We start from the raw sequence: 18,524 nt of genomic DNA, 5'->3' as shown, positions 1-18,524 counted from the left end.
CCACGGATTATTCTAATGGCGGCAACCGACCAGCTCCATTTGGGCTTGGCTTTATGAGAATGTGGAGTCTAGTCCGCATATAATAGTTGAGAGAGAGAGAGAGAGAGAGAGAGAGAGAGAGCAGTGGTAGAACAGCCCCATGCTCTAGATATCCCTTTCACTTTCTTGGGACCCAAGCTTGGCCACCGGAGGGAAGGAGCAGATTCTGTAACATCAACTGAACCTCCTGCACAAGCTTCAGCAATGAGATCAAGATCACATTGAATTAGGTTCTGTTGCATAAAGAGCTCGAAACATCTCCTCCTCACCATGTCCTTCCATATCTGAGATGTGGTTGTTTGAGGTAGAAGATGTCACTGGCTGCAGTTGGTAGCTCATGTGAGATTGAGGATGGTAGGTATTGAAACAGGATGTGGTAGGACGGCGGTCAGTGGAGTTCTGCGCATGCAACAAGTAGAGCTGCAGTCCATTGAGGAGCTTTCTCAGTAGAAATAAGTCTTTGGCCTGTCCAATAGCAACATGAGCTCAACAGCAAGTGGCCATGCATGCATGCTTGCAATCTAAACATCTCTCATCCATTCTTCTTGCTTTCACAAGTTGGTCATCAGTCTGGATCATTTCTTCTTCTTCAGCTTCCTGACCATTATTGAAGAGGAAGATGGTCCTGAAACTTGAGCAATGGAAGATGATTATGTTTGCCCTGTGCCTAACTCAGATCACAAGATATTAATATCTAAGACAGTGAAAAGGGAAGCATTGCATGTAAACCATGAAGAAGGGAATCACATCACTGAGAAGGCCCAGGTGACTTCTGGAGTCGAAAGAAAGCTTCAACTGGTGACAGAATGACAATATTTGGACAACCTGATTTCAATTGGGTACACAGTTTGAATCTGAATCTGAATCCATTCAATTATCTTGTTTGTTTGTCTCTAGATTGACAGAGAGCTAGTAATCAGACTCATGTCCCTGTCTGTAACAAAGTATATATCAACAAATGCTGATCAGCAAAATACAGTTTTGGTTCCATCAAATAATATCATACAATTATTCTTACTCCATTGGACAAAAATATCATATCCAAAAGTAATTCCCAAGAAATATTGTTCACAGCAAACAAAAGATTATGCTTGCAGCCTAAGTATTATCTATATCTGCTTTGGCTCATAAAATAAGATGTTAATGTGAATAAGGAACTTGTTGGAAGAACTATGGATATCCCAGTAGGGCTCACAATCCATAGCAAACTTAATATTAATGTTTCTAAGACTCAACTCACTGATAACTATAGGAATCTAATCATCAACATTTTCATTCTGGGATCTGAGACTGTTTGGCTAATGATCTTTCTTAGTGTTCGGATATATTGTTTACCTTCTTATGATCCAAGGGAAAAAAGATCAACATCAACTTGGACTTCTCCAAAGTCAAGTTACTTCAGTGTTTGGTTACTCTAAAAATCAACCAGTAGAACTCTAATCAAACCATCAATTTTCCTTTAGAAGATCTTTTCACAGTAAATCAAATGCAAGACCTAGAAAGCAATCTCTAAGGTATTCAATTCCACTCAGGTAGTTCCAAAGGATCACTAAACCAAGAAGAATAGATCAGAAAGTTCAGATGATGCATGGATTGGGGAAGACCTACAAGCAACTATTTCCCTGACCTTCAAAAGCCACACACCAGAACCAGAGAACATTTTGGTCCATATTTCAAGAACTAAACAACAACAATATATATGCACTAATATAATGTTACAATTTTTCAGAAAAAACCAAAAGGTTAGTAGATAACAACCATCGAGGTTTTTGGAGAACGGAAAACCATCTTTTAGACCGAGGACAAGGGAGTGACCATAATACACATGAAAACAGCACAGTTTTCTTTAGATCACCTGCTCCGTCAACTCACTAATCTCACTTGGAAATACCTCTCTTTACTAGGTTAGATGCATGCAACTTTCCTCAGGTAATCATCCTATCAACAACTTATAATCCTAAGAAAGCACACTGCTTTCTAGCATGCTCTGGTATCAACTTCGCTACTATCTCCATCGGCACTCCCTTCAACTCTGATTAAGAAATAAAGCAAATAAATATATCAGATTGTAAAATATGATAACAAGAAAATTACTTGATGGATCATTATTATCTCTACCAAGACTCTCACCATGAGGCTTGAAATTAAAAAGAGGAGGCAGAAAACGGCCATTTGGCAGCCGAGTATCCGAATCTCGAAGCTCATCGAAAAATGGATGAATTAGTGCTTCTAACTGTACCCATGAAAGAGAAGAAAACTAAATATGTTGAACATGCCACGATGATAAAATTCTTAGAAAAGGAAGTCTACTCACAGCAGTGCATCGCAGATTTGGAGAGTACTGTAAAAGCCTAGATACGAGATCAACAGCTTCAGGAGGCATTCGCTTATGGAAGATCTGATTAAAGTAAATGATCTGATTAGAATTCACCATCAGACAAAAATAAAATCAACTATGTAGATATACATGGGAAATCATCCGAAGTTAAAAACTTCGCAGAAAATATAGTTACATACCTTGTGCCAAGGGTGAGCTTTAATTTGGGGGAACTTAAACTCGGTGTAATTTGGGTTCATGCATTTAATTTCTTCTCTTGTGGGGGTACCTAAAACCTGCAATTGCAAGATTACATGAATGAAGAGCAAACGAAAGGATTAGCAGTTGATATCAAGTCAAGAACACAAAATAGAACATACCTTAATTATTTCAACCAGCTGGTCAACTCCACTTTCACCAGGAAAGAGAGGCTGTTTGAATGACGAATCAAGTTAGTTTGCCAAATAATGCTTAAGAAATAGAATCCAATCCAGAACATTATGCTACTATAGTGTATTTGTATAAACTGAGGTTATCACCTGTCCTAGCAGAAGTTCAGCAAGAACGCAACCAGCAGACCAGATGTCAATTGCTGAAGTATATTCAGTTGCCCCAAAAATAAGCTCAGGAGCTCTATAGTATCTGGAACAGATGTATGATATATTTGGTTCCCCTTTCACCTATCAAAGCATAAAAAAGCTTGAAAATTAAGGTTTCTAAAACATTAAAAATGACAACCATGATTCTGGAGATGAACTAAATTACCAACACTTTTGCACTCCCAAAGTCACATAATTTCAATTGATGAGTATGTGGGTTAACCTGTTACAGAATGCGAAGCAGCACATCAGTAAAAAGCACCACTTCCTTGTAAATAAGTGGTTCCAAAAATATATCAGAAACTAACAACATATTTCAATGCTACAGAGATAACATAATGGCAAGATTTTAGCAATCAACACTATCAAACTGTCAAGTTTGTTGTTTTGAGGTTATCCTGGTGGTCGCAAAGCAAATTAGATTCAAAATAAATAAATTAAAAGCTAGAATTGTGTTAGCAAATACCAGAAGATTTTGGGGCTTAATATCTCTGTGGCACACTCCAATACTACCATGTATGTATGCCAACGCTCTACATATCTGTTAAAAGAAGAAAATCAAATTGTATCAACAGACCTAAAATTACATTAAACAAAAAGGGTAACCAGCAAAATTTTGAACTGATAAGTTTTTCAACCATAGTCAAATTTCTTTCTGAGTTATCGCTCATTTTCACTATTTTCTAGTATCAATAAATAGAATATTGGCCCTAGTCTTGCCAGCTTATAAGTGAGTAACAATATTAAGCACTACTAGATTTATAAATTACCAAACAAGCTAAAAGGCCATCATGTTGTGTACCATTATTATACTGGAAATAAAAAATGAAGTCACTCTTAATCAAAGGCAGAAAATGACACCATTATGAGTTCAAACTTACCTGGTACATGTACAGCTTCACATATATTAGCGGCATACGTTGGTTCATCTTGTTGTAGTGTTTGATAACACGATGAACTGTCTCCGGTACATATTCAAGTACCAAATTGAGATACAATTCATCCTTCTCAGTTGTTGAAAAGAAGCAATGCTTCAGACAGACAACATTTGGATGGTCAAGAAGGCGCATGGTTTGCAGCTCACGGTTTTTGTACCTCTTATCTTGAAGAACCTTCTTTATAGCTACGGTTTCACCTGTCTCTAGACATTTGGCCTATTAAAAGGACAAAAGATCATGATGTTACCGAAACAATTTCATAATCCATCACGTCAGTATACATCGATGACATATATAACATCATGGAAGTGTGCTCATGCTAAATCAGATAACCATGCATGCACTACTTACAAGCTAAAGTGTCTTGCAATCAGAATTTAAAAGTCCCTATAGTGAAGCATGATGAGAACTTTTGTAGTCTGAAATAATCACCAAACTGACCTGAAAAACAATTCCAAATGATCCATGTCCTACAACACGCTCAGCCATGTAGCTTACTGTCTGCAGTTAAAAATCAGCGACTTATAAGATCAAGTTTCCAGAACATCGAAAAAATTTAGCAAAAGAAAACTACAACAAACAAAAAGGTTTTGAAATTTTTAAATTTTTGTGCTCAAAGGTCAGAGCAGTCAGGGTTGCATGCATAGGCTACTGCATCATAACCCCCTTAAACACAAAATATCTATTTGTATCAAAAGAAAAAATAAAGATAAAAATAAATGTCCTCAAAATCTCTTTTGTGTTTGCATACTGTGCTTACCTGCTTTGGTTGTCCATTTATCCCATTGACAGTAGTAACAATTATATGACCTGTTTCTGTCCCATTCCCATCAATCACTGTTGCTTCCACTTCCTGCATACATCACATGTCTCATTTGTCATATAGGTGGCACTTAATTTGATATCAATGTCATAGAGAATGCATGTCAGTAGTCAGAACCATGACAAGTGCTGACCATCTACCTTATCATCCCTTATTTTCATATCACTCATCTCATCAGGCAACCTGTCCATGCCAACACTAGTGCTACTGGTGATTTTCAACCTTGAAGGGGGCACCAAGCTCACTGAAGCCATTTATGTGTGATACAAATTAAGGAGAGTCCAATTTCAATGTACCCTAGCACCTTTCTCCGAAAATAGCTATCGTATACCTGTTGTCAAATATATAGAGGATATTAGTAAGCAGAACAAAAATGAAAAGACGATCTCAATTATTTTGCTTGACAGGCAAGACCTATAGCACTATATCTAAGACAAAAACCAACTGCACATATAAAAGCTACCAAAAAATTTGAACTAAAATCATTTTGCAGAAGGAAGCTACACATGAATTACAGGCAGGGGAAAAAAAATACTGTGAACAAGTAAAACTTCTAGGTGAATTTCATATGACCAATCATACAGTTAATCAAATATGTGTCTCGTAAATTTAGTCCTTTATTCCTCTGGCTTCTCAGTAGGCATGAATATTTTGCTGTTAACCAAGGAGAGAGCAACATTAAAGCATATACACCACTCACAACTGCTATAATATATTATCAAGAGGTTCATTAAAGAATATCAGCAGTCACTTCCCAAGCTGCACAACCAAAAGGTACGCAATTTTTTTTCAACCGACCAAATTATGAAAGTTGTAAACAATTACTTTTCCAGAAAAGAGCAAATATATTAACTACTTCATAATACTAGTAAAACCAAGATCCTGTACATCAAATCACGGAATGGAATACAAATCAAAGGGCCAGTCCCCTCTCTAAAACAAGCCTGAGTTGTAAATCCTCTCATAGCTTCCTAACCAATTTGTTGCTCTATTACCTTCCTAATAACATGAGAAACTTCAACTTCCTGAAAAGATGCAAAATAACTGAAAATACCCCTTACAACATTCACAGTACTCCAAGTTGTTTGTATTCTCTAGTTTAATATGTCAACCTTTTACAAAGTTAAATGGTGGTAAAAGATTCATATAACTGGCCCCAAATAGATGGAACATTACAACTTAATGTTATTGTTGTTGAATATCTCAACCACAATATTGGCATCAATTTCAATCTAAATCTCTGTGCACCCTCTGCTATCACATACTAGTTTCATCCAACTTCAATAGCTGAGAGTTAACTTATAAATTATCGGCACCCAAGCAACACATGCTCATTCTGTTCAAATCCAAAGCCAAAGTAACCTGTCAAATAAATTTAGCAAGTGATCTAAAATACTTCTCAACTGTCAAGTTAAATCAAAGACTTGTTCTGACGATCACCCATAACAATTTCTGAAGAACATTGTCCGCTACAGGTACTCAATTATATACACCAAGTCTAAAGCGTCGTGGTTACTGGCCTTGATTTTCACGCTCTAGCACACTCATGTCTGAACACCAGTGGCGCTACATCAGAAACATCTACCAATTTATAGCCCAAACCATAAGAAGAAACAATGGTCCGCAGGCAAATAATAATACATCATCTTCTCTAATGTAAATCTCGCAGTAAACCTTGACCGTGCTTACCGTTAGCTAAAATGTGGCTAAGAGAATCCAATATCAACCATCTCCAACTTGCCAGAAAACTACATTACCTTTTTCTCTTCGGAGAACTACAAATAAAGCAAGAAAAGAACAACATTTCTACAAAAGATTGAGAGGATCACATGAATAAAGAAGAACAGCATGGATTAATGCACCAAAAGACCCGCATTTCATTAGCCAAAGAGTCCAAAATTGCAGCTAAAAGCTACCAAATAATCTTTTTAAAAAACATATTTTTCTTTCAAGCAAATCTAAAGATCCACGCTCCCTTAATTAAAAGACAAAAACCAAGAAAAGTCCTATAAACCACAATATGACAAAATCTCGAGCAAAATCCCTCTACGTTACCAAAAAGACACACACAGCAACATCACCTCAGAACTCGGTGAACTGACGCCAAATCCAGGGGAGGAGCACAAGAAGTCGGATCATTTACTGGAAAACTCATGAAACCAAGTCTACAAAAAAAATTGTGAATGGCACAAACAAAATGCTCACAAGATCCAACCTTCGTCTCCAAATTCGCCGGCCCGATCGACCGCAACCAACAACATCAAACACGTGAAAAAAGGCCAAACCCCAACTCGCCCCCTTCCTCCTTCCCTCCTCCACTGCGATGGCAAGACGGAGAACAGGAATCGAGGGTTTTAATCTCCTTCCCTGTCTCGCTTTTGGGTAGTATATGATTCTTTTTACTCCTCCCGATGACGGTCAAAAGAAAAGCCTCTCCCAAGTACTCATAACGTACCCTTTCTTTGACCGCTCCGGCTTTAAACTCCAACCCACCCCCAAATAATATTGTAATAGCAATAATAATAATGTAATAATTATTTTTCCTTCGTAATTTTGCGCTGCCCTTTTCCCTATTATTAGCAAATTAAGAGTTAATGCGCCAGCAGAGCTCCTAATTCCGGCCTAATTTTGCGTCTAATGACCATAATACCCTCCTTTGATTTCGAAAATACAGGTCGAAGTTGATTGGCTGGAGTACTCAAAATACCCCCTCAACGGTTCTGATCCCATCTTTGATTTATTGCCCAACGATGCGAACGATCAGCATCGGACGGCCCAACGATCCAGATGACGACTGTGCCGGTGAAGGCTAGTTCAGTAAATTGGGTCGGCTATAGGTCGAAATGATTGGCTGCGACGGTCGCAACCTCGAACGGTCTGTCGCTGTCCCCCTGCGCGGGCCCCACGATAGCCATACGGCCACATCTTCCTTTCCCATTTGAAGAACTCACCCGCTCGCGCACCTGCATTTAACGGATCATCAATGGGGCCCCACCGGTGTAACTGCAGGCCAAGAGGCAGGTACGGGGCGAGCGCCACGGTCGACTGCGCTCATTGCGGAGAGGGGTTATTTAGGCCGGGAGGGAGCAGGGTCTGGGCCGACCAGGTCCAAAAATCAAACCGGTCAACCTGTGGTCCGCGTGCCGTTTGACCGGACTGAAGCAACGCAGGCCGTCGGATCGATAGCGTCGCCCGTGAGATTGGTGGGTATCTCGGAGTCAGTTGCCTCGATTCGAGGGAAGGCGTGGGCGTTCATTTTTCTGGAGATTCGTGCTGGAATCATTAGGTGACCGCCGAATTGATGGAGCCTTATCCACGGCACATGAATGATTAATAACGCTGGTCTCGGTTTCGTGTTTTGAACCGAATCCGAATCCGAAACAGAGGCGGCTCGACCGGACTCCGTCTTCGACTCGGAGACCAGGCCGCACCGGTGGACGAGTTCATAGGCACCGAATGATGCAACAGCTGACGTTAGTGGAGTGCTACTTATCTTTGGCCTGCAAGATTTGAAATCGTCGGCTTATCTTATATGCTTATAATTATAATCGATTACTGTTGGGACGATTTTTGAGAATATTTTGTATCATTTTTTTTGTTCAAATTTTATTAACATTGCAATGTCATCAATTAAGGTATTTTTTTTCTTCTTTTTGCTGAGTATGAAATCAGGTATCGAGGTATGGTTGAAAATGAATATTTTTCTTATCAATCAGTTATTGTGATAATTATAATCATTGATAAAAGAAAAAATATATTATGTTTTTGATTTTTTTTTTAAATTTTAATATTGAAATTTCAATAATTTACCAACTTCAACAATGTGGAGAAAAAGAAAAAATATAGATAAACATAAAAAAAATTAATAAAACATATGAAATTATGATAATTTACTAATAAAAGAGCAACTCATCTTATGTCATGTACAATGTAACATCCTACTCTTAATTACACTCACATATATATGATTAAAATAGGATGTAATATCTTAATGTTCCTATCAATAGGAGTGCAACAAAAAATAAACAAACTTAAAATTAAAACATGCTAACTTACTAAACAAAATGATATAATTTTCCCTGTATAGTGTTTTAGAAACATGTATAAATCTATAATCTTTGACAAAAAAAACACACATATATAATAACTCTAAAATTTATATACATAAAATACTCACAAATCATCATCTATATGTATATTGGCATAGGCTTGCACTTGTTTACTTTCATACCAAATCATGTAGGTGGATGCTAGTATCATTACCTACAAATCAATAGTAAATAATTATTCAATAAGTATAAGTTTTTATAGTTTTATTCAAGTGAGCATGCATCAAGTCATGTACATTATATTTTAAAATCATCAATATAAGATAATTAACCCCATAGTATTATAAAATAAAGAAGTAAAATTTTACGTCGAAATAATTCAAAATGATTATATGCACATGTAAAAAGCTTAGCAAATTAATGAACTTTTACTCCCCATATCATAATATATATGTGCACTCTCACATCGCATATTACCATAATATATATGTCAACTTCTATACGCACATCATATTATATAGTCTACTCGCATATTACACATCATAATATATATATATATATATATATATATATATATATATATATATATATATATATATATATATATATATATATATATATATATATATACTCTTATCGCATATTATAATATATGCATACACTTTCTAATCATAATAAATGCATACATACTATATATTATCATCATAATTTATGTATATATTTTACTTACAAAATATATACATTTATATTTAGTTCATGTTTAACTCATGATGATCATATCATTTGAAACATACTTTCTAAAATACATGATATATATGATAATCTATATAACCATTATTCTAGAGAGCGATACACCTATCAAATTGGGAGTATAGGGTCATGGGATACCATAATTAAAAATCCTACTTTTTAAATTATTGATTTATAATAATCATCGAAAAAAGTTTGATAAAATTCTCTTATAAAATAGGCTATACTCAATCTAAAAACTTATCAAAATTTCACCACTATTTTTTCAACAATTCACTCTATAACTAGAACTAATTAGTACAACCAAATTATTAAAAAAAATTTGTCTTCACTATTCTAGCTAACCAAATGATGTTGAGTTATCATAAACTTTGAGACATATAAAACTAAATACATACTAATTTTTTGCTTAAAATAGAATAATTTGAAAGCTAAATTGTCCTTCTAATTCAATTATCAACACCTATTCTGTTACGTTTAAACCACATTGAGACTATCTAAAATTATAAATCTCGTATCTTAGTAGATAGAGATAATATTCACTTAATTACAAATCAGAGAATCCTAAGAAATTCTTTTAAAACATATCAAAAGGAGAACACCCGATCACATTCTTAAGGAGATCAATTTAATTCAAATAGAACCCCTTCTTAGGCCTTTAAACTATAAAAGAAAATCAAAGATAAATTTGAATTCTGGGTAACTTAAAAGTAAGTAAGAAGATCAGTTTATAATCTATAAAACTAAAATGTATGTATAGTAAGAGAAGGATTATATTTTTCTTACTTAAATCTTCTTTAGAGTTGTGGTTTCTTAACCTCCGAGAAAAGTTAGAAAGAATAATTGAAGAAAGAAAGAAAGAGTAGTGAGTTGTCATTTTGATTAAAATAATAAGATTAAAAATAAGGTAGAGGTACCTAAGGTTACATTGAGATATAGTATTCAATCACATTAAGTCATATTTAATTTTTTTTCTTATTTTACAATAACATCAATTAAGTCTAATTTGGTTGGATGAATATAATATTTTTGGTCTAGACTTATCGTTCAATCTTACTTATGTATCTCAATATTTAATCTAATACTCCTTTTTAATTTATATTTTTATTTAATTTTTCATTACTCCATCCATGACTAAATATTCTCTACATATATAATATTAAAATTTAAAGTTCATTAAATTAGCTATGATCAAGCTCATTCAAACTTTGAGATCCACTTAAAACCGATTAAAATTCAATCACTACTTCTAGTGATTATATATATAGACTTCATTATGCTTGATATAAACATGAATGCTTATATATATCTAATCAATATTTCTTAGGACACTGAGAATGATAATTTTAGAAAACATATACTTCAAACTTAATTTACGATAACATATACTCAAATTTATGAAATATAGATATCATAAATCATATTATGTATATATTTCTATTAACATACTAGATATAATTCTAAGTGAGATTCGAGCACTATAAACAATCACAATCATTGATCATTAATAATAAGAATCTAAAATTGAACCACATCAAAGAAAAAGAAATTATCACATAGCATTATACTTTAAAAAAAAAAATTATAGTTTTATGAACAAGCAATATAAAAAAAGATGATTTTTTGAAAAATCTCCATATTTTGTGTTTTTTCACATATGAAAGAGAGTTCATTTCTTTTTTAACGACCAAGATACCTTTTAAAGTGCTTTCTATCAAAATTTAATTTTACCTAAATTGGTCCAGTATTATAATGCATTTCAATAAAGCTATAGAATTTTTGGTTTATAATATTTTCTTACTAGATTTACAATGTGCTTCATTTGAGTTATAGTATTTTTGATTTGAGCTAAAAACAATATAATAACATTAAAAAAATACTGCAACTAGATATTGTTTCATTATTTTTTATTATCATTATATTATAACAAGTTATTATAAATATTTTATTTTTTAAAAAAGAGACTTAAATTTAAGAGAAAATAGAATAAATAAATTTTTATTATAGTTTATTTGAAATATGTCAAGATCTTTTTAATTTTATCCAAAATAATTCAAATTCTCATATTAATAATTTTATAATACATTCAAATATATAGGAAAGTTGATATTATTATTTACTGAAAACTTCAATTAATTGAAATTGAGTTATAATATTTTTTGTTAGAGTTATAGTGTTTTGATTCAATGTCGAGAATATTATAACTGGATTTTTTATTATTATTTTCAATAAATTAAAATAAAGTATTATAAGACTCTCTAAATTATAGACCTAAATTTAAGGTTATGTAAAAACAATATTTGCCATATGTCAAAACATTCTTGATTTGCATTCAAAATCACTTAAGAATTATAAAATAAAATATTTAATAAAAAAATATTAAATATAATAAAATTAATAAATAATATTTATTTGATTTTTAATCCCTTAATATTGACTTATAATATTTTTAGTTCATAGATAAATACTGCAGCTGATAGTGTAAGTTTGGTCGGCGGGAAACTGAAAGATTAAATTAAAGCTATTTTGTTTGTGAGGATAGTGTAAGTTCTTTTTAGATACTTGGAAAATAAGAGGGAAAATTCAAATTTCGGGTTTTCTACAAAATCGTTTAAAAAAATAGATTAAGATGCGTCTCGCACGGTTGCATGAAGAGACGTTGAGAGGGTAATACCGTCATTCCATCCTACATCCTCCAGCATCGAGGTCGTTACGGCGAGTCGTCCGACCCTCGAGTACTTCCATCGGTGTCTATGGACCGTCCGTTGTGAACGACATTGAATCTAACGGTGGATGTTGCGATAGGACATGTCCATAACTGGAGCGTAGGACATGCAAAAAGACCTTAAACCCCTTCCCTCGCCCTTTTAGATGCTTTCGGGTTCCTCTGCGTCCCTCGCTTCGCTTCCGTCCTCTTCTACGCTCCTCTCTACGCCGATTCATTAGGGCTAATGCGCCCTGATCGTCGCCGCTCCTGCGGTCGCTGCGGTGGCCGTCGTGGGGAGGGCGAGGGCGAAGCCGCTCCTTGCTGTCGACCTCTGGGCGCCGTGTTGGGGTGGGGTGCACCCGGCGTGGCTTCTGGCGTACCGCGGAACTCGTGTTCTTGGCCATGGCGTGGCTGCTTTTCCGGATGGTTCGATTCGACGGGCTCTCCTCGTTCTATTTCAACGCCCAGTGAGGATTCTACTAATCAAAGCCATTTCTACGTGAAGCTCATATCTTTTAGTGTCCGAACTGATTTGTTCTTTCTGAATATTATACGATTTGCATGTTCTTCTTATCATTACATTAATGATACTTGATTTTAACAGCATATGGGATCAGAAGCCGTCCCGCTTTAGAAATTGATGCCAATCTATGGATTATAAAATTTTTTGAGATAGTAGAAATAAGATATGTTTTATATCATTTCAAGAGACGGCAAAGAATCAACATGAAGTAAAGCTTAAAAACACGAGCAAATAGCTTAAGTTTAGGTAAAGTGTTTGTTGCTCTCCGAATTGTATAAGAATTGGTAGTTCTTTTTTGTTGTCAGATGAATGAGACTTGATTCTCCTAATACAGATGATCGGAAGTCACTTTGAGAATTGAAGTTAATTGTGGTTTCTTATTATTATTTTGAGATGATAGAAGATATGTAAGAGTTTCCCTGATATGTATTGTTGCGTTATGAGAAACAGTGATAATCAACATGAAATAAAGCTTTGAAACATGAACAAGATAACTATATTAGATTTAATTTAGGTCAAGTATTTGATGAGCAAGATAACAATCTTTATTTTCTAATTTGGTCATATAGATAACGTCTTATTTTTCAAAACTTCTTTCATAGTTTTTGAGTAATTAATTTTTTTTAATAATTGAATTCTTGTTTCTGTCCGGGAGAAGATTATGGTATCATATTTCTTGCAACAAACTTGTAACATGCATGGATTTTGTGTTCTTTCTATTGACATGATTGGTCATTGATCTTATGCCTTTTTCTTTCTTTATTTTTTTCTTTTGTGTGTAAGAAGAAAGGGGGTTCCTTTTTATAATAACAATCATGAGTAGTGTGATAGGTAGGATCTGCTGTTTATTGCATCTTTTTCTTACCAATGTCATCTTACATTGAGTTAATTTGTTATCTATATGACTCTTTATGTCCAATTAATCTGTCTTTAGCTTGTTTATTTCAGTTGATTATTTTTGGATGAATGATTTGCAGGTGGACCTTTACATTAGTCATTGTCTATTTCATTGTATGTTTTTCCACTCTCTCTTTTATACTGGTTAAGAATATGTACTATATTTAATTTTGACACTATCATCTTCTTCTTTGAGCTGAAGAGTTTTTGTTCTAAATGTTAGCTTAGCTTGTATTTGTTGATTCTTATGTCCCGCGTAGCTGGATTCAATTCTAAGCATTTCTTATTTTCGTCTGTCTACTGTAGATGGCAACCATCATATCTGCTCATGGCTGCAGGCTTTTTTCAAAAAGACGTGTTAAACAAGATGAGGACTACAACAGATTCCCAAAAGGAGGTGTTGAACAAAACAATTCTGTGACTCTACCTATCAGAACCAACAACAACATGAACAGCAAGAAACTAATGGAAAAATAGCTGGATTTTAGGCATATGCTATGCAACTTGTCTATCAGGTTAGCATCTAAAAATATATTTCCATTATATCGCATCAAAAGTAGAATGGGGCAGTCTATGTTACTAGGAGTGTTGTGACTAGTATTCAAAGTTGCTTATAGTTTAATCATCAAATGTTTCCAGGTTTTCATGGTTATGGTCTTTGCTTCTGTCAACTGTTGCAATTTAGGATAAATTATGAAAATACTATAAGAAATTATATATTTTCTCACAACTTTCATATTAGCTTACGTCTTACCTTCTCTTACGTTTCTCAGATTGGTGTATGCAAGTATGATATAATATTAAAAAAGACATTTTACATTTGTCTCTACATGCCTGATTCCATCCAAAGTATTTGTTGTAACCAGTATATGCTTCTTGAGCCCATTACTATCTTCATCGCTTAGATAATGGTGACTTCCTGAAAGCCTGTCGATAAGTTTCGTTAAATTTCCAAAATAATTTTGTCATTGCTGTAGATCGTGCCATTTTCAGTCATAGATATGAAACTTACAGTTAGCATTCAATTAACAGACCAGTTGTAGGTGCTGTAATCTTGGCAGATATCACCTTTTGGGTTCTCCTAGTACCACTTATGTCCTCTGAACATGTTATGGTAAATTCTGTGAGTATCCATCCTGGACTTGCATGAATAAAACATTCAATAGCAATAATCTGATTCCTGTTCAATCTAACTGGGAATTCATAGTTAATCATATCCCTCTTTAGACATTAGGAATTAATAGATTTTTTATTTCACATTTGCTTCTGGACTTCAGAGATTATATAGTACATGTCTTCTTAAAGTTATCAAATAACTTCTTAGGGGGAATGTGGTCATCACCTTTTTACATTTGCTTTTTGAAATGGTAGAGATTGAAGTAAATCCTTCCAGACTTTCAGAAGTTTGGGGTTCATCAGATCTACTAGTTATTGCTTGGAATACTACATTCTCTTATGAATTTGGTATAGCTAGTTGTCCATAGATTTCATACTTTTTCAATAATTGTGAACTTTATTTCTAGATCATATGTGATTCAGATTATATTTTCTCATTCATTCTTTTATTTATTATTTGATTCAAGTGTATTGAAAATCTGCTGCTATGTTTTCTCTATGAATTGCTGTATTATGTTAGCTGATTATTTTCACACCCTCATACGATAAATAAGATATTTTGTCCCTTTTTTAGTTCATCATCTAAGGGGAATTTTGGAAAAACTAAAATGACTCTTGAAGATTCCATGGAAAATGATAATATATGTAATAGAGATAGCTAATATATCCCTCAGAAGGGTTGGCCATTGATCATAACTTTTGCAAGTAAATAGTTATGCAATAATTTCTCTTTTCATTTTGATTTGATGTGATATTCTTGATTTGTTATCATCATCGGCCCAGTGTCATACATATTTGTGGATGTATCCTCATTTACTAAGTGTTACTTGAAAGAAACTGAAAAACGAGGATGTCATATATCTCTTGACCACATCCATAGCAAGGTGGAGACCACGCCATTTATGCTGCATCTTTCTTTAACATTACATTCTAGTCATTTTCATGGGATTAGTTCTTGTGCAACTAATACATTTTTCAAGCTGCAAATACTAAACTTTAGGACTGAATTGCTTAGCAAATGTTGTCCTAGGAAGTAACGCCATCTTTTGTGCATGTCCATATAATTGAATAGAAATGTAGGTTATATACTGTGTGCTCTTTGTGCAAATGTTTCACCTTATGTGACAATGATCTACTGGTAATTGTTGATTTTACTTTCCGACTCCAAGATAAGCCTGCACCTTGGCAACCAGGGTTTCAAGAGTTTTGAGTTATGGGTTCCCCTTTTTCTTTACATTTGACATATTCTTCAAATTCTCTGTGAAGTTGATTAGATGCCTGGCTTGGCATTGCAGTACCATCCTCTCCAGCTTTCTTGTTTAACAAAGCATATTTGATCATTGGCCTTGTGTTGATGCACCAGTAAAGCATGGCACATAATTTCAATTTATCTGTCAAGTTGATTAGTTGCCTGGCTTGGCATTGCCGGACCATCCTATCTAGCTTGCTTTTTAAACAGAGCACATTTGATCGTTGCCCTTGTTGTTGATGCACCAGTAAAGCATGGCACATAATTTGTGAGAGTTGTATAAAATTATTTACTCGGACACTTCTTCTTCCTGAACAATGTGAATAACACAAAGAATTACATAACCTAATATAGATAACGCTATTAAGTGTTGTGTTATGAAGTCTTTGCTGGACCATTTTGGCCTGCCTATAGTCTCTCTACCCAACTGGTTTCGCCCAGTCCTACCTGCTTCGTGGACCAATAATTCCAGTTGATTCGGGCAAGTAATGCCCTCTCACCAGCTGAACAGGGTTTTGGTAGTATTATTTTGGTCGAGCCAGAGGCTCCACTCCTAGTTAGAGCAGGAAAGGACCGTCACTCTCTTCCAAGCTGCCCCGGATTCCAAAGGCTGTTGGCCTGCTTAAAATTCCACGAAGGTTTGTCAGATAGGTCTGGAAAAGTGAGAGCGCCAGCTGTTGTTCAGGGTTATTTTAGTTTCTGATTATTATTGTCCTATTCCGAGGATTTGGCATCGTTGTCTCTTTGTAAGCTTTTAAGGCATACTTTTTGATTATTTTCTTTTATTTTCCAACAGTAAGGGACTTTGCAGTATCTCTAGTGCACTAATGCTGCATAATGGAAGGGTTGCCACATGCATCAAGAATATACATCATTATGTTAAGTTTTTTGATAAATTATGCTTCTGATGACCACTAATGCTGCATAATGCTTAATGCATTCTCTCAATGGTGGCATTATTAAGAGATCTGTCTCATCACATGTATGAAATATAAGTAACCGGAGACTTGCATATAATTGTTACCACTCTAGGTGTTCATGGTTGCACGTAAAAATGCACATCCGACTATGAATACAATTCTCTTTTAAAGATTTGTGACATTACTTGCCACTTGATGCCTTTTCAGGTGGCCTTACCCTTTTCTGGATCTTGTTACTCCTTCCTAGGGCGCGCCTCTGGTAAGCGTAGTTCCTTAACTCTAACGCTTTACTTCATGTCGGTTAACTCTAACGCTCATACGTATCCACCCTGCAGGTACTTTGGCATGGCACTGATACATGTCCCATTATACGGATTATATTGGTTGATAGTAAGAGCAAAGAACACGATTTGGCCAAAATTCTTTCCAGCTGCTTACTCAAGGACACACTAGTAAGTTGCAGAATAACTACTAGCTTCCATTGCTAAAAAAGTTTGGATCCATTGTAATACATACGAATCACAGGCATGCAAAACTATGCATAATGAAAGCTAACAAGACCATATTCTTTGTCGATTATGTAACTTGACTAAAATTTAGGTAGACACAAAATGATCTGAGAATCCTATTATTATCATATGAAACTTGAATGGTAAATTTCGGTTCCTTTCATGTGATCTAGGCTTGCATAGTGATGTTGAAAAGAATGAAGAAGATAAAGGTGGAAGTCAACAGGCAATAAGCCATGGTAATTTAGTCATTATCTTCCCAAGGTATGGCTGCTTCCTCTGTCACTAAATCAACCAAAGGAATTCTTACAATGTGACATTCTCAATATCTTCATATGCTGTGTTAGATAATGTGCCAATACTCATGCTATAAAGCTTCTAGTGATTTATGATATTCGATAAAATAGCAACTATTATACAACAGACTTTTTTCTTAGTGAAGAATGTAATGTTGCTCAACAACTCTTCCCCGCCATTAGTATTGATGATATATATTTAGAGTCCCTTATGTGTTATATATATATATATATATATATATATATATATATATTGATAGGTAGTGGTGGAATAAATTAATAAATGCAGTATATTTCCTGAAAACATATTAGAATTTGTTTTCTTATGTTTCTGGGTAATTAGTCAAATCGCTAAAATCGATGAGAACTAGTAAGTTAATTAATTTGTTTCAGTGATACATATTTAAAAAAAAATATTATGATTATGTAAATATCAAATAATATTATGATTTTGTTTCAGAACTAGCAAGTCTACCAATTTTTCCTTGAGGCTTATGTCATCTCATGCACAATAAGTGTTAATATATAGTTTTTTGTTACATGGAGGTTTCGTTTATGATACATGCACATTTGTTTCCTCATGCAGCTTTGATTGTTCTCTACAAATTTCGTGGTCTTTACATCAGATTGAAACAATACTATATCAGTTTATAACTTAATGCAACCTTCTATTAGGCCATATAACTAAAGCCTCCGGTCCTATATTTGCAATAAAATGAAGGATTCTTATTACGAAACCTGAACCATATAATATTCTGTGATTTGATTTATAAGATTTTTTAGACTTGTGCC

The 18,524-nt window shown here is 34.4% G+C and overlaps 1 protein-coding gene across 2 annotated transcripts; it reads right to left on the bottom strand.

Annotated features, from left to right (window-relative positions):
• Positions 1–1,708: 1,708 nt before the first annotated feature.
• Positions 1,709–7,139, bottom strand: LOC135652455 (shaggy-related protein kinase alpha-like). 2 transcript variants are annotated; one of them, XM_065173391.1, is made up of 13 exons: positions 6,922–7,139; positions 4,857–5,047; positions 4,654–4,746; positions 4,335–4,394; positions 3,837–4,109; positions 3,422–3,496; positions 3,122–3,178; positions 2,896–3,036; positions 2,737–2,787; positions 2,557–2,652; positions 2,354–2,437; positions 2,170–2,272; positions 1,709–2,071 (listed from the first exon to the last, which is right to left on the bottom strand). In XM_065173391.1, exons 2-13 carry the CDS (start codon positions 4,968–4,970, stop codon positions 1,989–1,991), a joined length of 1,230 nt encoding a protein of 409 aa, XP_065029463.1. In that variant the 5' UTR covers positions 4,971–5,047; positions 6,922–7,139; the 3' UTR covers positions 1,709–1,988. The 2 variants fall into 2 exon arrangements, with proteins under 2 accessions (XP_065029463.1, XP_065029462.1); XM_065173390.1 differs by having other exon boundaries at positions 6,932–7,139.
• Between the last annotated feature and the right edge of the window lie 11,385 nt (positions 7,140–18,524).

The sequence above is a fragment of the Musa acuminata genome, chromosome BXJ3-11 (assembly GCF_036884655.1).
Source record: "Musa acuminata AAA Group cultivar baxijiao chromosome BXJ3-11, Cavendish_Baxijiao_AAA, whole genome shotgun sequence".
NCBI lineage: Eukaryota > Viridiplantae > Streptophyta > Magnoliopsida > Zingiberales > Musaceae > Musa > Musa acuminata.
The sequence above is the reverse complement of the archived record's forward strand: the minus strand, read 5'-3'. Positions and strand labels throughout refer to the sequence as shown.